We start from the raw sequence: 24,386 nt of genomic DNA, 5'->3' as shown, positions 1-24,386 counted from the left end.
TTGTTCTATTATCGAGATTTAGTGTTGCATCGTGGGAGCATATCAACACTCCATCTTTACTGTTGAGGATGTGTGTTTCTATGAAACTTGTGCCTTCTTCAATAGCTCTCACCTAGTGTTGCGTTCAAGTTTTAAAGGTCTGAAGTGAATCATTTATACTACTATTTAAGAGGCTTCTTCTATTCGGGATCCTCATTTAAGTAGAGACAAAACTAAAGGACAATCTGATAAAAATACAACTCTAATTCTCACTAAAACATTATCTAAAAAATAGGGTCGCTCTCCTGTTGATTTTCAAATTGCTTTATCCACTTATATAAAAAAAAATTACTTTATCAACTTATAAATTAGACTTTCAAAATAAAAATTATATATAAAAAATAAAGACATAGACATTTTTTTTTTGGGAATAAAATAAGACCACTAAACTTAAAAAAAGCCTCATTGCACGTGCGAAAAGTGTAATGAGGTTGGTCAAATTTATTGCTTCAGAAAGCCGAAAGTCTGAAGTTTTGAAAAGACCAAAATGAGGGGATACAAAAAGGATTGGCATTAAAAGAGTAAAGGCTATTCGGATTGGGTTTGGGCGTTATGGTGGACAACATTAATATAATAGACATGTATATAGATTTGGGCTTTTTGGTTAATGTAATAGTTGGATCTATGGTGAAGTATTTTCTTTTTAATAGTATTTTAAAATTATAGGAGAAATTTAATAAAAAGAATGGTAATAACATGAGTGCTGATGCGGCTCAACAAGAGTGTAGCACAACATTAAATACTACGCATCAACTTTTATATATAACTAGTTGCAGACCCGTGCGTTGCGCGTGATAATATTTTTAGAGTTATCTCATAAATATATATTTTATTATTATTATTGTTGTTGTTGTTGTTGTTTTACTATTATCTATGTAACTTATGTAAAATTCCTAATATGAAAAAATTATCCAAATCATGCTATATAATAGAATAATATTATATTCTTTATAATGTAATAAGATAACATTTAACAATCAAAAAGAAAAAAAAAAACTTAAAACACAAAACTAAATTGCATCAACTCAAAGGAGAGTTCTTAAAAATACAAAAAATTAATAGTCTAGAGCAGAGATGCAAGAAAAATAAAAAATCTACCAAGACATTGAGAGAGAGAGAAATAGCATTTTTTTTTTGTGGGGAAAATTATGCATAAAAATATAGTATAGAAAAGATAATGAAAAATTTATAATAGTAGGAAAAGAAGAAGAAGAAACAAAATAAATGAAGCTAAAGGGAAAGATGAAGAGTGATATTAAAGTAGAGGATAGTGGGGAGATGAAATGTGAAAAGAATGAGAAATGTTGGAGAAAATGTAAATGTTAAAAAAATGAGTACGATTTTATAAGGAATTTTTTATTTATTTGTATTTAATTAAAATATTATATGTTTAATTTTTTAAAATTAAAAAATGAGAGAAAATATTAATAATTTAATGATATGGAAGATATGACTGAATTTAAACGGTTAATTGTAGTAGTGCTATTATTGATGTTAGCTTGGAGAGATATATATATATATATATGGCAACATGAATGATAAACCCTATCCATATAACAAATTAAAGTTATTTTATGATGTTGAGTTAACAAAACGAATTTGAGGTTACCAAAAAGCTAAGCATTTTTTTATAAAAAAAATAAACTTGAAAGCTAAACATGAATTATCTTGTTTTAATTTATTGCTTGTCATTTGGGTGAGAATGAAGCCTCGCATAAATTAATGAAGCCTCATTAGACCTATCAACCATTATAGCTCTAAAGGATACCAATAATAAAAAGTTAGCATAAATCAGTATTTATCCTTTGCAAGTCAAGAGGCTACACAAGCAATCTAATGTACATCATTACTCAACAATGTTTCAACTCACCATGCAGCAAAGTAATCATACAAAAAAAAACTTTGAAATATCTATTTGGTGCTACAATTGATGGTATGTAGCTTTTAGAAAAAAAAAAAAAAGTGTAGTAGTGATAAATTAAACAACAATACTATTCAACTACTCAGATTTATCACGATATGAGGAAAACATGAATGCATTATGGACCCCTTTATTCCTTATGGCCCATACAAAATTTAAACTGTTGGAATTATGAAGAAATTAATTTCTAAATATATATAAATAGAATAGTTTTTGTTAGAAGTCAAACATTGCACATAAGGAGAGAAAAATAAAATAAAATGAAAGGATACCATATCAAGTTTAAAAGGAACTTTATAGAACAAATGTCATGTTGTGCAAAAATAACATATATAGAACAACTAAATAGGTGAATCCAAAGCAACCCAAACTAAGAATTTAAAGAAAAACACATGTAATAAAATTAACAATTAAAGAGAGAAAAAAACTTAAATCACAAAACTAAATTGCATCCACTCAATATAGAGTTCTAAAGAACATAACAATTTATCAACCTAAAGCAGAGATGCAAGAAAAAAAAAATCCACCAAAAAATTGAGAGAGAGAGAGAGAGAGAGAGAGAGAGAGAGAGAACCTTTTTTTTTTGTGAGGGAAAAGTATGTAAAGAATTGAAGAGAGAATGACAACTTTATAGTAAGAGGGTGTGAATAAGAAAGAGCAAAAAACAAAAAAAAAATGAAGGGAAAGATGAAGATTGATATTAAGATAGAGAGTAGCGGGCAGATGAAAAGGTAAGGTAGAGGGTAGTGGGGAGATGAAAAAAGATATTAAGGTAGAGGGTAGAGGGGAGATGAAAAGGTAAGAGATAGAGAAAAGTTGGAAAAAGTGTAAATATTTTAAAAAAATAGTAAATGTTAAAAAATATATATAAGAAAATTGGAAAGAAAAATGATAATGACATGAACGCTGATGTGGCTCAACTGGAGTGTAGCAACAATAAATACTACGCTTTAGCTTTTAGATATAATATATAGATAGATAATATATATAGAAGATTTCAAACGTTTCAATTTCATTTATGTATTTATTATCTAAATTTAGGAATTAGAGAAAATTGCATTTCAACCCTAATTTGATTTATTTACATGTGGAATCTAAATATTACTTGGCTAATTCTTTTTTATAACCCTATTAAACACAATACATTCATGTTGATTCTGCTATTAGTTTTGGACGAATTTACAAAATATGGCAATGAGTAAACCAATACATGAGATGAGACATTTTGATTGGACAACCTCACATTTGAGATTTTTGCTTTAACCTCCCAGCTCCAATATAGTAACTGCTCACCTTCTCGCCCTTACTTAACATAGGGTTCGCTGGTCATGTCCTTTAAGAGTTGAATTTGATTAAAATTAAGATGATAGCTAATACTCCTAAATTCAAAGGGGGATTGGTCTATGGTCTATTCAGTAACAAATAAATAAGAATTTTTATTGGGAAAAATTAATGGTTGATTAGTTTTAAAGTTCAATGGCGTATGCCTTTTCCAATAACTCGTAAGATATGATTTTTTTTTCCCGATAATACTTAAAATATTATGATTTTTAATCATATTGTTCAATGTAATTGGTATTGATGTTTGAAATTAAATATCATTATAATCTCTGTTGGGCATTTGAAACCATTTTTTGCACACTTGTGGGTATTGTCTTTAGTCTGATTTTCTACTTACAGGAGTCCAAATAAATGAAAAAGAAGAATGAGAAATTATTATTTATTTTATATGGGTATTAGTTTGGGTCATCAGGCATCACAGTGCATTTGATCTTATATCTTGGGTTATTAGGTAATGGGCTTTCTATGGCTGATAATGGCAATGCCATTTTCAACTGGCCTATATGGTCAAACATTTTTTTTTGATGGTCCATACGGTCTAACATACAAACCCAGTTATTTAAAAGAGTAATTAAGGCCCATGAAGTTCAAAGTTCGAGAATTTAGACCATTTAGCACATTCTACCAGAAAAAAACCACCACCACCACCACTACCCATTTTTTTAAACAATAAAAATTAAATTATAGAAATGAATGTGAATGTATTTTACCTTATGCTTGTCACGTTTGCTCTATAAGAACTGTTTTTTAGTCTTTTTACCACCTAGAAGACCATTAACCATTGATTCTCAAAAAAAAAGAAAAAAAAAGAAAAAGACCATTAACCATTCTTCGGTAAAGATGTCATTTTCGGGCCTCTTGATATAGACATCTTTTTGTTGACTCAAATCAATATTAAGTAATAACAAGTTGTTCAATGTGTTAAGATAAGTTATTGGAATAATCGCTAATTAACATGAAACATTAAAATGAAACATGTGTTTGGCCCCATTTAATAAAGGTGGCTTAAACTCACATGTGAAAAGAGAGTGCTAGATTAATTTATTAAATTCATAATTTTTTAACGGTGTAAACTTTTGGAAAAATGATAAACTTAATCATTTAATCTATCACTCTTTTGTTATATATCAAGTAGAGTTCAACATTTTGAATTCATTTCAGAGAAAGAGAAATTATGAGATGTATAGTTAGTCAAATGTAGTAATTTAACACCAAATCAATATATATATAAAAGCAGAGACCTCATGCAGAAGTGCATGAGGTTCTGCCATGTGTCGCTTTGTATGAGTACTTTTTCGTTTAGCCTTTCACCTTCCATCTTCTTATCAATGATTAGTTAAAGCCATAAATGTAGAAAATTACTGAAGATTTGGTTCTACTCTCTTTTCTAACTTCTTGAACTCTTCTATTTTTAATTTCATTAATTTAAGAAATGAAAGGCTTTCTCCATTCAATGTTAGTTTTCATGTTCTTTTATATATTCCAGGTTCACAAAATATCAAAATTCCAAAAGAAAAATAGGATTGGAGAGATAGAGAGACAAAGAGTTAGAAATTAGTGTAAAAAAGAGTATGAAATTGTCTTTGGTTTTAGGTGCATATGCTCTAAACTCCTTAACAATACTATCAAAACTTGATACAATGCTTTCATAACATAAGGGGTTTTTAAAAGGTATGTGCTTTTTGTTTTTATTTATATTTTTAGAAAATGTTTAATCTTTGTAAGTGATTAAGGTACTCAGACATAAGTAAACTCATTAACAACACTATCAAAGCTTGATACAATCTTTTCACAACATATGAGGTTTCTAAAAGGTATGTGTTTTTTGTTTTTATTTATAATTTTAGAAAGTATTTAATCTTTGTAAGTGATTAAGGTACTCAGATGTAAGTAAAATTAAACGTAAGATACGAAATAGTATAAGTTTATATTTCCCTATTCAATTATTGTTTTATTATTAATCTCTTGGCATGTATATTTAGTTTTAAGAATTAGAAATTATAAACCTTAAATTTTAGATGTTTAGCCTTCAAAAGTTTACATGTTTTCTTTAAAAAAAAATACTTCTAATGAAAAGAAAAGGAAATAATAAAAAAAATTATATTGGAAATAGTCAAATGTAAGAACTAAATATACATGTACATCTGATCAAACATAAAATGGCATATAGTGACATTTTTAAAGTCTAATTAATTATGGTTACTTATGGATATATTGTGTTACAATTTTTTTCATTCATTATATTTTCGTGATGTATAATACATAATCGAAATTAATTTTTCAAACATTATAACACATATGAGTATTATAGAATAACTAATAACGAACACGCGCATCGCGCAGGACATCCACTAGTTCCGTATAATTACCTGACCAAGTATATTGAATACAAGACAAACTTGAAACTAGAATAGCTCTTTGGTTATGAATTTTGTTAGAAAAATTCATATATGCTCGGGACAAGAGAGAAAAATATAGTTTAGTCAAATGTAGTCTCAATAATCCCACAACTTGGTTACATACCAGTCAGACTGAATCAGTCTTTTATTGGGGTCTCCGTCCAAGAGAAAAATAGCTCAGTTCAATCTTGGAAGATGTTTCCCTTATAAGTTGTAACCTCAAGGAAAGTCCTAAAAGGCTAAAACCGCACATCGAGACTTGTTCTTCTTACCATTTAAAAGATATTTCATACTACATATTAATCACTTGAGAAGATAATAAGAACTTGAAACAGTCCCCATGTTGTAACATGTAAGCGTGTCTGAGACTCTTTTTTTTTTTCCCCTAAATTTCTTTGTTTCCCGGCAATTAACTGCATGCATATAAGAAAGTCTCCTAGCTAGCCAAATTTAACAAAACTAGTGCCTATAAAACATGTAGTATAATGTGTAAAATCTAGAGGATATCCTAATTGAAAAACATGAAAGTTCATTGTAAGTGTCACAAACTCACAGCTAACCAAAATTAGCAACCATCTCATTCACATAGCTGAGGAGATCTGATAAAATGGTACTTCATGAAAAATCATTATATATAGAACCTTATTAACCATTTTGAAAACAACTATATAGCTATCTACCATAATTATAAAAGGAAAAATACTATAAATTGGACCCCGTAAAACAAATACAAATTAAAAAGAAAACTAACAATAAAAATAGGAATTGGGACTTTTGTATTCCGTTATATATCATAATCAATGGTGGAGAAAATTTACGTTCAACTTGTGGAAAATGACCATGCACTTCATTTTTCGACACGTATTGTGCAGATGAAGATAAGTTGATTGACTTCTAAAGTCCATTCCTGTCGGTTTGCTCTTTTTCTTTCTTTCTAAATTTGTCACCATCTAATGCTACTTGCAAAATGGAATCTTGAATATTTTCATTTTGTGCATGCAGCAACACCATAATTAAAAGGGAACTGCAATCAGATTCCCTTTATTTAAAATAGACACATTTTGACAATAAATATTACAAATTTTAATGATATATATATAGTGCTGCGGCTTAGATATTTGAAAGAAAATAACTATGATTTGAATTCTTTTCATTTTACTTTGAAATGAAAATTCCTAATTCAGTGCAATAAACCCTTGTTTCAATCGTTTGGCCCTTTGCGAATACTTTCACATGGAGGACTTACTGAAAACAAATACAAAACAACAAAACACAGTTTTTCGTATTGAAAGCTTCAAAATTTCTGCATACAATATTGACTCTGCATAAATTGGTTTTAATTTAGCCAGTGAACGTTAGGCAAAGCGAAACTTCGGAGTAGGGGTGTGAAGAGAGAGAATCTCTGTTCTACAGTCCATGCAACGTTTCGTTTTAGGGTTTCCATTACCCTGTCCATTTTTGCCTGCACTTCTCACATCTTTGGGTCTTCGATCTCTCCATTATGACATCATAGATTAGATTAAATGAGTATGTATCGTTCAAAAGCGTGTACAAAACCCCGCATTGAGTGTATACAAAATCGATGTCTCGCCATTAGCCATAGAATATGCCGCGTGGAAAAGTCCTTCCACAAACAACAATATGCCGAGTGGAAAGTTCATTTGAGGATATATGATTTTCATATGCCGTGTGGACTGGAAAGTTCGTGGAATCTTGTACTTTCGGAACTTGGTCTTTGGTCCCCACCGTCGTAATCCTAGTTGAAAACTATGTGTATATACCGTAGACTCCTTAGTTTAGGAAATTGGAAAGTTCATTCACTATCTGCAGAGCTGATTGCCAAAACAACTTTAGCTCCGCCAGAGAGAGAGAGATAGAGAAAGAGAAAGAGAAACTCTAGAGAGACAGAATGGCGGAAATTGCACTTGCCGGAGCAATAGGTCTACTAGATGTCGTGCTACCCTTCCTCCAGCATGTATATCATAAAAGGGCGAGCCCCGACATTAATGAAGTAAAAGAATTGTTGAATACCATGAGAAGCTTCTTGAAGGACACAGAAGGAAGAGAAGAGACAGAAGGCTGGAAGGATCGAGTGCAAAAGGTGCGGAATTTAGCGTATGAGACCGAGGTTGCAATCGATGAGTTCATGTTTGATGTTACTGGAAACTCCCATCATCACCGGCTCACAACCTTTCTTCATAATGTTCGTCATTCTTTTACTGACATTAAAAGAATCAATCGTTTGTCCTCCCAATTGAAAGATATCAAAGCCAAGATCAACAACATCAAAGACACCGATGCATTTCGCTGTTGTCACTCTGCTGTTACTTCCGGCTTTAATGTTGAAGAAATCCCCCCAGAGGCCTATCCAATTTCTAGGGATGATCATCTTGTGGGCATTAATAGGCGCATAGGGAAAATTTGCAGTCTTATCCTCAACAATGAATCAAGATATGCTATACTTTCAGTCTTTGGAGGTCCTGGCACAGGTAAGACCACTCTTATCCATGAAGTTTATAAAATGGTGAAGGAAGATTTTGAATGCTGTGCTTGGGTTCCTGTCCCACGCTCTTTTGAGCAATTGTTAGAGAACATTTGCAAGAATATGGGATTACATGTTTGCCAAGGAATGGATGGAAGACAGATGTTGATTCAACATATACAACAAAAAAGGTACATCTTTGTTTTTGATGGTATTTGGAATGAAGATGAGTGGCATTACATTGAAAGTTTACTTCCTTTTAATAATAAAGGTAGTAGAATAATTATCTCCACTTGTAAACGCCACTTAGCTTCTATTTGTGCAAGCCCTCATGATTATATTTATGATCTCAATATTAATCCATTAACTTGGCAAGAGGCTTGGGAGCTCTTCTATAGGAAGGCCTTCCCGAGTGGCAAACCGCCAAGTTCATTGGTGGAGTGGTCTGAGAAAATTGTGAAAAGATGTGAAAGATTGCCTCATGCTATTGTTGCAGTTGGCAATATCTTGTCAAATAAACCAAGTACTATTATGGAGTTCAAAAATGTCCATGACAGTCTTGAGTTTGAACCGGGAAGTTCCGTCGGTCACACATACATTAAAAAACTAGTTCAAAGTTATTTTCATCTATTGCCCAATCTCAAATCATGTTTCTTGTACTTCTGCAATTTTCCTGAAGATCACTCAGTTACACGCGGAAGACTGGTTCGCTTGTGGATTGCTGAGGGGTTCATTGGGGCAAAAGCAGGTAAAAATCTAGAGCAGGTGGCAGATGAATACCTAGATGAACTAGTTCAAATGAGTTTGGTTCATGTCAACCAATGGGATTTTGATGGAAAAGTAAAGAGTTGTCGTGTTTATAATCTTGTAAGAGGGTTCATCCTCTCCAAATCTGAGAATGACAACTTCTATACAATTGTTAGAGGACCAGAAACAAGGTTGGGTGAAAATATTCCTCGGCGATTATCTCTCCACAATTTCTCCCCTTGCATATCACAAACAAAGGGCTTCCCTAATGTTCGTACCTTTTCTGTGTTCGGGGTAGGCAATCGTTTGGAATCAATGGCCGAAGATCTTTTCAGCAAATTCAAGTTATTGAGAGTTCTAGATTTGGAAAATGCAGCCTTGCAACATTTTCCTCAAGAAGTTGTCAAACTCATCCTCCTAAGATACTTGAGTCTAAGGAATACAAAGATAAAGTTGGTTCCAAAATCTATTAAGAAGCTTCAAAATCTAATGATATTTGACCTAAGAGAGACTTTTGCAACCGAGTTGCCCAAGGAAATTTGTGAACTTCATAAGTTGCTCTATTTGTTAGTTTCTTGTGTGGAGGCGTGCTTAGGAATTGGGCATTTGACATTGTTACAGAAGCTGTCACTTATCAAGGCAAATAACAAGAAGCAAAGCATTGTTAAAGAGTTGGGAAACTTGATTGAATTGAGGAAACTGGGGATCACTGAGCTCATGAAAGAAGACGGAAAGGATCTGTGTGCATCCATTGAGAAGATGGAACATCTTACTTCTCTGTATGTAGAGTCGGTGAGCATGGAGGAGGATCTTGATTTGAATTATGTTAGGAAATCTCCTGAACTGATTAATAGAGTATTTCTTGGAGGGAGGTTGCATTATATTCCGAAATGGATTTGTTCACTCGACAATCTGAGTAAAATTAAGCTCAAATTGTCAAAACTGGAGAACAGCCCTCTTGAATCCCTTCAGGATTTGCCTTCTCTAAAGGAGCTCCATCTATTTGATGCTTACAATGGCAAGGAGCTGGTATTTGAAGCTGAACGGTTTCTGGAACTAAGGATGTTAGTTATTGAACAATTCAGTCAATTGTGTATGGTGGTCTTTCAGGAAACAGCAGTGCCTAAACTTCAGAAGCTAACTATAAGAAACTGTGACTGCCTGAAGAGCTTGTGTATATCACAGAGTATTCTTCATCGTCTGGAGGAAAGGCATGTTCCCGGGTATTTAAATCAAGGACTTACTATGGAATAATAAGTGACATGGTTGGAATGGAAAGCTACCTGGTAATTCATTATATAGTGCTATCAATACATTATGAGTCTAATACAGCAAAAATACAGTGAGGATTGTCAGTGGTTATTGTAGTCATGATCCAATTGATGTACTTTTTTGTTTCCATTCGATGCCGTCATGGAATTATTTAGTTCCAAATTCTCATTTTCATTGAACTTGAGCTTGACGGATGGTCGATCTCAATCCTTCATCTGTCAAATATTTTTGTGTCATTTTATGTTTCTCTGTAGTTTCAGTTCAGTAATAAATATATATATTATCTTGGTGAAGGTACTGGTTATTCACATACCTCTAATAAGCAATATTAGTTTCTCAACCTTAGCGCACCCCATTTTGTTCTTTCTAATTGAAAATGGTCAATTTTGAAAGACAACTTAGGCTTGTGTTTGTATGTGTAATTCTAAATTAGCCATCATTCATAATTCAAAAAGAAGATCAGTCTCTCAAGAGACAACTTAGGCTTGTGTTTGTATGTGTAATTCTAAATTAGCCATCATTCATAATTGAAAAAGAAGATCAGTCTCTCAAGGGAGGAGCCAAGTAATTAATAGGTACAAACTCTACAATTTTAATCTTGGGTGTAATTAATTTGTAGATACATATGCAAAAATTTCTCTAGAATGATTTAAAAGTTAGAAAAGTTAGACATTCGATCTCACAGTTGCAGTCTTGTTCCTGGCCAATGGAATATTATTAGGTACTCTGAAAGTATAGTGATATGTGTTTCCTCCTTTTACATACTCGATGGACCCCATAATCAATTTAATCAGTAGGATTTATAATGAATATAAGAAGAGGGAACACCATGTTACCATACTTCGGAAGTATTTAAGAATTACTCTCGTTCGTACTTCAAAAAAATGACCCTAAACCTACAAAAGTTTCTTGAATCAAAGAAGAGATAATCTAGAATCCAAAAGAAAAAGATTGAAAAAAAAATCCACATTTTATTTAATACAATGAAAGACAGAAGAGTGGATTGAATTATGTCATCAAATCGCTTAACTATATTTATTTCTTTAAATATCATTAAAATCAAATTATTAATGATGTGACAAAATTCAAATTTCTACTTCAAAAAGAATAATTTTAAAAAAAATTAAAAATTCTAGAATACACACGATAAAAACACATAAAACATAAATAAAAATGAAAGACAAGTTGTAGCAAGTTCCAACCACAAAGTAGGCAAGGACTTGTTGTCATTTTGAATCAAGTAAAGTTATGCACTTCATATTTGAACACGTAGATAAAACTTTGTTGAAACAGAAAACTTTTTGTTGAAAGTATTGTAAATAAAGGTAAAAGTTAGTTAAAATAATACAGTGAAACCCATAAATAGTAGCAAAAATAAGCTGAATAGTAAAATAAGTTGGTAAAAATAATCTTGCCAAACAGACATGAAGACAAGTTAATTGATTTCTAAAGTCCATTACGGTTGTGTTTGGATATATTATATTTGATAACTTATTTTACTATTCAGTTTATTTTTGTTACTATTTATAAATTTCACTGTACTTTTTAGTACTATTCATAGGTCTCACTGTACTATTTTAGCTAACTTTATCTTTATATACTGTATTTCTAGTAAAAAAATTTCAGTTTCAGTAAAATAAGCGAGTCCCAAACCGACGATTCACTATATACTATTTACTCTTCAATTGAATCAATGGCTTGGATCCATTGTATTTTAGATTCATATCATATTGCTGGTTTACTATATCAAACACTACAAAAAACGGGGTCTATAGCCGCGTTTCAAAAACGCGGCTATAGACCCTGAAAACGCGGCTATATCCTATAGCCGCGTTTGTAAACGCGGCCTAAGCGGCGCAGCAATAGACCCACAGGGTCTGTAGCCGCGTTTTTAAAAACGCGGCTACAGACCGGACCTGAAGCCGCGTTTTTGAACCACGGCTATAGGCTTCAGGTCTATAGCCGCGTTTTTCAAAAACGCGGCTACAGACCTGCTTGAGCCGCGGTTATTAACGCGGCTATGGGCTGCGGACTATAGCCGCGTTTATAAAAAACGCGGCTATAGCCCTCTGTCAGGTTCGTTTGCCAACCTTTCATACAAACTATAGCCGCGTTTTTAAAACGCGGCTATAGCTTCTATTTTTTTTTATTTTTTATCCTGCCCTCTTTTGTGGCTGTTTTTTCCCTGTTATCAAAACTGAAGAATTTTTCCCTGCTATCACAAGTTCCAACACATGAAAAAAAATTTCCAACACAACACAACCATCCAAAATGTCTCTTTAGTTCCCTGCTATTACAAGAATGTCAAAATGTCTCTTTAGAAAAAGTGGTGAGCTGTGTATTCACAGCATCCAAGCAGCAGCACTTGATCCTGCAAAAATACAGTGCCAAGAATGTCAAATCCTAAACTCCTGGTTCTCTCACATTTGAAACGGCAGTAAAAGCATGGTGTAAGAATGTCAAACAATGGCCAACTAGTCAAATTGGCAATAAAAAGAACATATTTTTTAACAATGATCAACCAGTCAGACTATATTCCATGTCTCCAGCTAAAGTTTGTAGGCCACAAACATTTCAATTATTTTCATAGGCCTTAGCAAGGATCCAGGAAGAGTACCCAAAACAATAAAGATAAACTTTCCTTCAAAAGCTTAGAATTCCAAAGTAAAATAGAACAATAATATATAATTAAAAAATTGGTGAAAGTAATGATAAGACAAGTGTTACATTAACCCAAACATGACAATCAGTAATAGTGAATGGTAAATGTTTACACGCCTCATGAAGCGGACAACTACAGATTTCTACCTTTTGCAACATCTTTGTAAACCAAAGCCTTTGTTCCTATTTCAATAAGAGCGATGCTTAGGGACAATTCCTTTAGAGTTGTACCTTAGCTTCCCCAATTAAATTTAAGCATGTGACTACATTGGGCAGTGCAATACAAATGTGTTATGTATCTGAAGGACAATTAAATTTAACAACGTGGCTCATGGATTAATACAACCACTTCCACAACCTTGTTCATCATGTCACAAAGCCAATTTAACAGTCCAAGAAAAAGAATTCTTTTTCTATTCTTTTTTATAAGTAAAAACAAATTATTAAATACAGTCTCCATCTTGGTTGAAGATAAATTTCCCCTTATTGGTTGAAGATAGCACTTATCCTATGCTATTGGTTGAAGATAAATTTCATAAATGATTTAGAGCTCAAACAGAAACTCAAAAAAGAGAATCAAAATTTATCTACATTTGACATCCACTCGTAATGGCTAATTTATCTACAAACAGAATCAGTTTTCTGGTTTCTTTATACAACAATTATGCACATTTTGGCATCTTTCACCACAACATCAAAGTTAACCATCACAAAAGGAGGAGATTAGGGAGGGAAGGGGGGACATATAATCCACTGCTTAGCTTTAGTTTCATCTACAAATTCCCAAGAAAATAAATGGTTTAACTTGTGAAATTAAGGTCAAATGATCTAGCACTTCCCCTTATTGTCACTTTAGATACCACTATAATACCACTATATATTCACAGCTGTTGGAAGCTTGAGGCAAACTTCCTCGCTTCCTCCCTAACTAGTTTTAAATTTGAAAAATTTGCTTACCATGTTTAGCCCCACTATAATACCACGAAATGTGACTAGCTATTTTGCTCGTACAAAATTTTTTTGGCTCTGTATCTAACTAGTTACTGTAAAGAAGAGCTACTGACCTTTGACAAAGATACTGCAGCGGGAAGCACCACAAAATATTGGTGCAAGACTTGAAGACCACTTTACATATTTGTTGGAAGCTTTGCTTTGTTGGTAGCTCACTTGAGCAATAAGTATTAACTCGTGGCAATGCCTCACTGTGCTTGCAGTATCTTATTTTTCTTCTTATACTAATATTGTATAGTAAGCTGGATTTTGTAGCTCTCTGTTTGCTCTCACGTGATGCACATGCAAGTTTACCCACAAAGTGATAAAGATTCTAGCAACTTAATGGACCAACATGTGAGCTCTGAGATACACTGCTAGCATCAAAAATATATTTCAGAGAAACCAGGAAATTTTGGCCATTGATAGAAAGTATATATCTAAGATTCCCAAAGTAGATCATAAGTACTTAAATTAATATGATGTATATATTGTGTGGTCATAGGGTCCACCACATGTGTGCATGATACATGGGATCCCACATGAATTTACATTAAGATGGTGACTGCCATGTGGTTCACTATCAGCACATTATTAACAAAGGACTAGTAGTTGATTTTGGCAATCTAAGTGACCAAAACTTTGGTATCCCTTGGATAGGGTACGCAAATAGGTGGGTTGGTGTTGATTTTGGCAGATCTAAGTGAGGTTTGCTTCACAACTAACTTGGATCTAGCAAGGATCCAATCAAATTAGTAGATAAATTTCTGGCTGGTGCTAAGTTAAAATTTTAAAGGAAGTGACACTTTATACTGAAACACATTGAGGTACACAAACATGTTACCATGGAAAATTCTTGATGGTGAAATGGATGAAACTGGACTTATGATATCATAGAAAATGGATGGTTGAAAACTGAGGCGTGAGATTAAAAAGATTACGAGAAAAGATGTGGTAGACAGTAGTAAATTTTTTGTGACAGTGCGCCACAAAGATTAGTGGCCAAGCTGGAATTGCATAATTAGAGCTAAGGGATGACTGATAATTAGAAGAGCCGAGAACCCAGAATTGAATCAGATTTTCCTTGTGTAACATCATTTGAACAGGAAAAATTATGAGTGTTAAGCATGTTGGCAAGGCTTATTATTGGCATGTTATTATTTAAATGATTTAATAAACCAAAAATATTTTCCTATCCACTTCAAAAATAACCCTATTTGCAGAATTGTTTGTAGTCACAAAACCTGCCGAAGTTAGTTTGGCTCTAAGAGGATAATCTGTAGAGCATGGTGTTCCTAAGCTTTCTCACCAATTGAAGGGTTTAAGATTTGAGCATAGGTGGGCCATGTGAACATTCTATGAAGAAACACATAGAATATGTGATGGTTTTTGCTAGTTAAGCTGCCACACACACACACATGCTACCTCTCTCTCTCTATCTCTCTCTCCCTCTCTCTCTCAAAATGAATAAATCATAGAGCAAATATGACTTAGTGTTGTCCTAGAAATTTATAAATGTGTGAACCTCAGTATTTACATAAAATATTTTCAATTAAATTGTAAGCTTATTATTATTTTCATGTGTCCAACATATAACAAAGTATAGAAAGGATGTTCTGTTTCAATGTTCATAATCTATCTGTGGCACCTCACTAATGGCAGAATTACAACATAGGAGATAAGCATTTTGCTTCTTTTTTTTACAACTTTTATTTATACTATATGTTGAAGCCGCATTTTATTAAACGCAGCGCTAGACATGTTGAAGCTGCGTTTGATTAAAACTACCCTTAACACACAATATCAGACACACACAATATTAGACTACTAGCTAGTTATAGGCATCTGAAAACTAACAATCTTACTATCAAGGCATTTAAACTTCAATTAAAAGGTCATATTGTATGAGACCCGCTAAGATTTTTTGAACTTTGTGGCAATCATGTTATTTGAAAAGGTACAACAAGGTTGGTTTGGGAATTTAATTAGCAATTCCACAGTGAGGTCTATAAGATATGTCTGGCTCCAATACCAGTGGATTATTGAATCTTATTATTAATTATTGACCCGTAAACGGCGATTAAGGCTTAATCGTCGATTTGAATTACAAGCCCAAGGAATACTAAAATGGTAACTACTAACTAAGTAGAATATATGATCATTAATTTCTAGCTTATATTTTCTGGATCGAGCACTATTCACCAAATTTCATTAATTATGATAAACTTATCTTAATGTCTAATCAATCCAAAACCCAAGAAGTTTCGTCAGAATTTGCTTCTAGACGAATCTCAATAAAAATGAAAACACCAAATCATGATCATATCTTAGGTAGTCATGTGGTTTTGTTTGCTGCAATTTTTCGAAGTACAAATGTATTCTCAATTTCATTTAATTAAGTACCATATATATGAAGTTGTTTAAAGCTCAACCAACTAATTTAACTTCCAAGTTACCAAAGTAGGGCTTCTTGCAGACTTATTTAGTGAAGAAGCGTTGAGTCACTGACCTCTTGATGGCAAACCAAATTAAAGAAGATAAGGAAGACACGTATTCAAGGAAGCTAGAAAGATAAAAATTAGTCATAATCCTTGCTAATTCAACTCTATCCTCCAAATATTTTAAAAGATACAACAAATAAAACAAAAATAGAGGGTTGGTTGTAGAATTTGGTTAAAAACGCATTGACTATTCGAATGGCAAAGAAAAATGATGGCAACATATACACAAATAACATAAATAATTGAAGAGACTTAAACATGATTGGTATGGCATTTTTCCTAGGAAATTCCTAACTCTTTCCCACCTTTGAGATATATGTGATACTTTCAATCTATGTCTATGAGGTATATGTGGTCGTCATGCTCATACGTACTATAGCTTTGTTTTCCTTCAAACTTGGGACTAATTAAAGTGACACATATGGCAATTACTTGCGCTCCTTAACTTGTATTTCAATAACAAATGCAAGTTGCTTAAGCAGAGAATCAATGAATGGCTTAAGCACTGATGCTCGGCAAACAATTAAATCCACCAATATTATTAGTCAAATCGTATCAAATTCGTATACAGTTTCAACCCCCTCAAGGCTTCCAATATCATCAAATCAGCAACTACATAAAATTTCATATAAGTGGGTGAAAAGAGTTTTCACAAAATCAAAGGAACTCATTGCTAGACAGGACATCCAACAAAATCGAAGCATGTAACCATGTTTCATCCACACCATGGACAATGATTTGAAAGGTCATTCACAACAGATGCAATGCAATAGGAATTTGACTAACAACAAACCACTTAGAAGAGCACATGTGAGATAAGCGGACAACTACTTTCTATAACCAAAACAAAATAATAAACAAGTATTTAGAAGAATAGTGATGACCTGATCTCATTCTCACCTTGGAGACGCATTCCAACTCGGCGAACTTGAAAGCGAGGCCAATCGACGGCGGAGATTGAAAGACGAGGGCGGCCGTTGGATGGGTTGGGTTTGGAAGAGGAGGAGTCGGTGAGGCCGAATAAGAGCTTCGAAATGAGAGAGAGCTTGGGTTTGGGCAGGTGAGTGAGAGAGAGCAAGAAGGAGTCGATGGAGGAGGGGTTTCTGATTTAGGGTTTTTTGCAATCTGATTAATTTAGGAATGATTTAGGGAATTTTTTTTTTTTTATATATTTATACTAAATGTTGAAGCTGCGTTTAATCAAACGCGGCTTCAACATTTAGGAGCTGCGTTTGATTAAAACGCAGCTTCTGCGGGTCTGGAGCTGCGTTTTTTAAACGCTGCTCCAGAAATAATTAAAAAAAAAAAAAGGAAATCCCTATAGCCGCGTTTCTAGAAACGCGGCTAAAATCCTACCAGCCAAACGCAGCCTTAACACCAAAGAACGCGGCTTCAGTGCGGGTCTATAGCCGCGTTTAGTAAACGCGGCTATACGTCTTACCTGGAGCTGCGTTTTTGTAAAACGCGGTTCAAAACCCATGTCTGTAGCCGCGTTTTACAAAAACGCGGCTGAAAAACGCGGCCCAAAAGCGCGTTTTTTGTAGTGAAACTTTACATGCATGTTGTGCCTGATTAATGTTTGTTTAACACTAAGGAAGCTTCAAAACCCAGATAATGTGCCTAGATTTTTTGACAACCTGGTGAACTTTATTCAGATACATCTTTCAGAAGCATGGGAATTGGTGGTGTTATATTATTATACTAAAAAGAATTTGAAAGTCTACATTTTGTTTTTCTAAAATGAACCAGTGTGGGACACATTGTCTGGTGGTTATAAGCTCTGTTGGTAAGGGTATGTGCAGCTTTCAAATGAAAAAAAGTGAATGGCAGCATAGGTTTTGAGGTCTAGAATGTTATTTCACTTCCAACGTTCTTTTTTTTGGGGGGGGGGGGGGGTGGGGGAAGTAGCATCCGCCATTAGCATCTTGTTTAGATGTTCTAATTTGACCTATTTATTCAAATTGCAAAGGTAATACACCAATACTTATAACTTACTTTTAAGTTTTGGCTATGTTAGGTTCTAAGACCTTAGGGACTAATGTATTAGAACTTCAATGTATATTATGTTGGTAAACCATGATCAAAACATTTAGTCTAAATTTAGACTTGCTCAAAGTTTGATTTATTGTAAGTTTGGAATCAAGTAGTTGCAGGAAATTACTGTTTTATTTCTGCACGGCTCAATCGATCGAAGAATAGACTCGACTGATCGAGAGTCATGTATCAGGAATTTTCTGCAGAATTTTAAGTCGGCCCAAACACAGTTCAAGCCCATTTAGGATTAGGGTTTCAGATCTACTTCTCCCACTATATAAAGGAAACCCTAAATACGTTTTTAAAGGCTTCTAAGAGAGAGAAGAGTATGCCTTTTTTTGTATCTAGGGTTTGTACCCAAAAGCTCTCTAGAGTCTTTGTTGCTCATATTGCTGTTTGTGTGAATCTCTTGTGAGATATGAGAGGTGCTTGCCTTCACACAAGTTTAGGATTATCAAAAAGGAGATGGCTTCAAGAACTTGATGATCATTCAGTTGCTGCCATAAGAGCTTAAAGATAAACAAGCGGGAGTGCTTGTACTTGCTAGAGAATCCAAGAAAGAAGGAGTCTGTGGTATCGGAGCTTGCACGTGGTCGTGTCAGTAAGTTCTACTGGTGGATAGCAATAGGATGTTAGTGGTCTAAGTCGCTATTGTACACTTCGCTTATTTCATAGTGGATTCATGTTTATCTTGAGGATAGCTAAGTTAAATCCTCCCCAAATTTTTACCAGTTTGGTTTTTCTGGGTCATCATATCTTTGTGTTTTTATATTCCGTACTTTGCATTGATATGATTATTTAATTGTGTTAACTTAGATATGGAATTTGGACTAAGTAATAACTTGGCTTGTTAACTAGGTTAATTCAATTGTGGTTTAAGGGGTCTAAACAAACTCTACAGGCTAACACGTAAATTGTATATATATGTAGTAAAATTTGTTGTAGATGTAGTTGTAGCATCAATTTTTTTTAGAAACAAAAGCACACTGGAAAGAGGGGATGAAGTTTTAATATAAAGACACTCCACACTTTTTAGTAAAAAAGAATGTAAGAGAGACCAATAATGCTACAATCACTTTTATTTATTTATTTTCATAATTGTTGAGTTGGTAGTCTGTTATTGATTTTTATTTAGGCCCATCATTAACATGATTTTATTGTCTACCATTAAGGATTTGCCATCTTAGCTGTAAAAACTAAAAAAAAAAAGAATATGAAAAAAGTTGTCCCTTCGAAGGGAGACGGAATTGGCAAGAAATTAAAACAACCTAAATACATTGGAAAAGAGAGATGGTGTTGCCAAGAAAGTAAAACAACCAAAATAATTGAAAAATGGAAAAAGAAGAGATTGTTATTCATTTTATATGGGTATTAAGCTTGGGTCATCAGTCATCACAGTGCATTTGATTTGATCTTATATCTTGGGTTATTTTATCAAAAAAATTAAAATATCTTGGGTTATTAGGTAATGGGCTTTCTGTGGCTGATAATGGCAATACCATTTTCAATTGACCCATATGGTCAAACATACAAACCGGGTTATTTGAAAGAGTAATTAAGGCCCATAAAGTTCAAATTTCGAGACCAATAAGCAAATTCCACCAGGAAAAAACCATCACCACCACTACCAATTTTTTTTTAAATAAATATAAAATTATAGAAATGAAAGAATTTACCTTATGCTTTGTTCCACGATAATTTTTCTTTACCACCTAGATGACCGTTAACCATTCTTTGGTGCTGATGTCATTTCCAAGCCTCTTAATAAACATCTTTTTGTTGGCGTAAATTAATTTTAAGTAATAACAAGTTGTTTAATATGTTAAGATAAGTTTTTGGAATAATCACTAATTTAACATGGTACATGCATTAGGTCCCATTTAATAAAGGTAGCTCAAACTCAAATGTGAGAGGAGAATATTAAACTAATCGATTAAATTCATCATTTTCTAACGGTTTAAACTTCTGAAAAAATGATGAATGTAATCATTATATCTATCACTCTCTCTTGTTATATATTAAATGGAGTCCAAACTATTGAATTTGTTTAAGAGACAAAAATTAAGAGATGTATAGGTAGTGAAATGTAGTAATTTAACACCAAGTATTGAATACAAGACAAACTCAAAACTTGCATACCTCTTTGGATATGAATTTTGTTAGAAAAATTAATATATACTCGGACAATATAGAGAAAGTAGTGTAGTTTTGTCAAATGTAGTCTTAACAACCCCACAATTTGGTTCAGTTCGTTGCACACAATGTCAGACTGAGTCAGTCTTTTATTGGGGTCTTCCTCCATTAGGGAAATAGCTTAGAAGTAGCATATCTGCATTGATGGAGACTTGTTCCTCTTACTATTTCAAAGATGTTACATACTCCATAGCAATCAATTGAGAAGAAAATAAGAACTTGGAACGGTCCCCATGTTTTTTTCTTATTTCTTTGGTTGGCGGTAGTGCCTATGAAACAGGTAGTGTAATGTGTAACATCTAGAGAATATTCTAATTCAAAACATGAAAGTTCATTAGTGTCACAGACTAGTTCAGAGTTAACCAAAATTTGCAACTATCTCATTCACATAGCTGATGAAAGTTCAAAACAGAACCTTATTAAACATTTTGAAAACAACTATAGCTACCTACCATAATTATAAAAGGAATTGAGACATTTGTATTCTGTTATATATCATAATCAATGGTGGAGAAAATTGACGTTTAACATGTGAACAAAAACCATGCACTTCATATTTGAGCACGTATTGTGCAGATGAAGACAAGCTGATTGATTTCTAAAGTCCATTCGTGTAGTTTTGCTCTTTTTCTTTCTTTTTAATTTTTGTCACTATATTCTATATTACTGGAAGGTAAATGCTAAAGCTACTTGCAAAAAGTAATCTTGCATATTTTCATTTTGTGTAGGACAACAACCAATTAATCAACACCATAATTAAAAGGATGTAAAAATGTATACAATACTGCATCTTAGATATATGGAAGAAAATAACCATGAATTGAACTGTCTTCATTTTATTTTGAAATGGAAATTTCTTATTAATTCATTGCAATAAACCCTCATTTCAATCATTTGGCCCTTTGTCAATACTTTCACATGGAGTTAATGAAAACAAAAGACAAAACAACAAAACAAGATTTTTCATATTGAAAGCTTCAAAATTTCTGCATGCGACATTGTTAGGACGGCAGTAGAAATGTAGAATCCTCCATTTTTGACTCTCTAGATGCAGCATTGCCTTATAATTTCTATAATTCTAAATTGAGATATATTTTGGTCTTGTTCCATTATAGCTATAGCTATTTAATTTTATAATATACATGGTTCTCAAAAAAGAAAAAAAATTATTTTATATATATGGGGACTATTCTAAGTAGGGTTGTGTAAACTGTTTCCGGTGCCCGTTAATAACAACTTTTTTACAACTTTATGACAGTTTTTTGCAGCTTTTGACAATTTTTTATTTTTTAATAATTTTTTTTTGATAACTTTTTTCACTTTTTTTAAATAAGATCCATAAAAAAAAAATATTAATAAGCATCGTCCAGTGTTAACATTTCCCTTCTAAATAAAGGGAGGAATTTGGAGGCTACTCCGACCAGCTTGAAAAGCAACTCTTACAATGGGCCAAAGAGCTGAAGACCCAATGCATGGTTGTCTAGGTTCAGCGTATCAATATATTGTATTACCTTATAGTACTGTATCTTGTACTATTGTTCTTTTAATTTTGTACTTTTTTTCTTTTTTTTTTAGTTCTTATGTACTTAATTGTCCTTTTGTACCCTATTGTATTTTATTTTATTTTATTTATTTAATGAAAAAAAGAGTTTTCGGTGTGAGTTCACCAAACTTACGCTACGTGACGGTAATAGATAATACCACATGTACCACGCGGGTTTTGTTGGAGCTATCGCTCGAACCTATTCATGGAGAAGCTATGAGAAGTGAAGGAGACTATGGAGACTTTAGTTGTACATTTTATGAATTATATCAGATTCAGATTAGTAACAATAAAGAATAATCCTAACATAATCGAATCCTTTGCTCTATTTGGAACATCACTTTTTTGTACTTGAAGGGCACGTATTGAGCTAAGTGGCTGTTTTGTTGTAGCTGTTGATCGGCTTTTGTTTGTGTAAATTCTGAGTTAGCCTAGTTTTATTGATTTTGTCTTAGAGACAGAGTTGAATTTGTCCTTGCATAGTAGAGGTTTTACTATTTTGTGTAACATGTTATGTGTAACATCCTCTCACTTTGGAATGGGTCCTTGATTTATTATTTTGAGTGACATATCGGTTGAATGCAACATCCTCTCATGTAATATATGAAATTCACCTCATGTGTAAGAATATTGCATGATTGCACATAGTAGTATCGCGCTAAAGAGTCTCTTTTGTTGATTGAATAAAAGTATTTGTTCATAAAAAATAAAAATCTTCCCTCTCACTCTTAATATTTCACCAATTATAACTTGCTACAAGTTCATTTTTTCTTTATGAAATAACCAAAACTTAAAATGGAAAGAAATCAAACACATAATACACGGTAATTGATGGAGTGCAAAGTGAAACACTAATAACATGTTTTAAGCGACCCAATACTTTTATTTAAATACCCTCGTTAGAGTTCCCTTACCAGGCAACTCACTCCAAAGCGGGGGCTGTGGTTGTAAGCATTCAATCACACAAAACATTCTTCAAATTGTCTTACCAAATGGGCCTTAAGAGTTGGTGGAGAATTTTTGCATGAAAGAGCTAGGCTAGCTCTTTCATGCAAAAATTCTCCACCAACTCTTGGCTAGATTTGAAAATTAGATTGTCAAAAAATAAAATAAAAGTTAAAAATATCCAAGAACGAATTAACAAAGAGAAAGATCATTGGAAAAAAGTTTTATTAAGAATTATTGTTGTAGTAAAAAATCTTGGTAAAAATAATTTGGCATTCCAAGGAAAATCTAAGATTGACAATGTCTCAAGAAAAATTAAGTAGATTAGCTATATTATCGATTGAAAATAAAATGTTAATTAGAAGAACTTAAATAACAAAAATTTAATTAGTCAATTTGCATCTCAAAAGGCAAGAAAAATAGATTTTAAATGAAATATATTATAATATAAAAATATTAAATAAATATTAATTTAACTAATACATAAGTATAAAAAAGACCTCATCTTAATTCTCGTCTTAGGCCCCAAAATGTCTAGATAAGAACTTGGAACGGTTTCCATGTTGCATCACTTGTAAGTGTGTCTGAGACTCTTTTATTTTATTTCTTTGTTTCCAGGTAATTAAGTGCATATAAGAAAGTCTCCTAGCTAGCCAAATTTAACAAAATTAGTGCCTGTAAAACATGTAGTATAATGTGTAAAATTTAGAGGATATCCTAATTCAAAAACATGAAAGTTCATTAGTGTCACAGTCTCACAGCTAACCAATATTAGCAACCATCTCATTCACATAGCTGAGGAGATCCGATAAAATGGTACTTCATGAAACATCATTATAGAACCTTACTAACCATTTTGAAAACAACTATAGCTACCTACCATAATTATAAAAGGAAGAAATACTATAAATTGTAACCCGTAAAACAAATACAAATTAAAAAGAAAACTAACAATAAAAATTGGAATTGAGACTTTTGTATTCTGTTATATATTATTCAATGGTGGAGAAAATTTACGTTCAACATGTGGAAAATGACCATGCACTTCATATTTCAACACGTATTGTGCAGATTAAGACAAGTTGATTGACTTCTGAAGTCCATTCCTGTCGTTTTGCTCTTTTTCTTTCTTTCTAAATTTGTCACTATCTTGGCAGGTAAATGTTAATGCTACTTGCAAAATGGAATCTTGAATATTTTCATTTTGTGCATGCAGCAACACCATAATTAAAAGGGAACTGCAATCAGTGGAACCTTGAATGTTATAATTTTCTTATCTTTTTCAACTCTGTATTTATGCTTCGTACACAGTGTTAGT

At 32.9% G+C, this 24,386-nt stretch overlaps 1 protein-coding gene across 1 annotated transcript; it reads left to right on the top strand.

The window, feature by feature from the left end:
- Positions 1–7,609: 7,609 nt before the first annotated feature.
- LOC142638691 (disease resistance protein RPM1-like) lies at positions 7,610–10,431 on the top strand. Its single transcript, XM_075812750.1, has one exon. The coding sequence runs from the start codon at positions 7,610–7,612 to the stop codon at positions 10,181–10,183; it is 2,574 nt and encodes an 857-aa protein (XP_075668865.1). The 3' UTR covers positions 10,184–10,431.
- Positions 10,432–24,386: the final 13,955 nt, after the last annotated feature.

Source organism: Castanea sativa, chromosome 6 (genome assembly GCF_040712315.1).
Source record: "Castanea sativa cultivar Marrone di Chiusa Pesio chromosome 6, ASM4071231v1".
Classification (NCBI taxonomy): domain Eukaryota; kingdom Viridiplantae; phylum Streptophyta; class Magnoliopsida; order Fagales; family Fagaceae; genus Castanea; species Castanea sativa.
This window is presented reverse-complemented; position numbering and strand designations above follow the sequence as displayed.

Coding starts and splice junctions, on each gene's coding strand:
- LOC142638691 (XM_075812750.1), top strand. CDS start 7,610: ATGGCGGAAATTGCACTTGCCGGAGCAATAGGTCTACTAGATGTCGTG.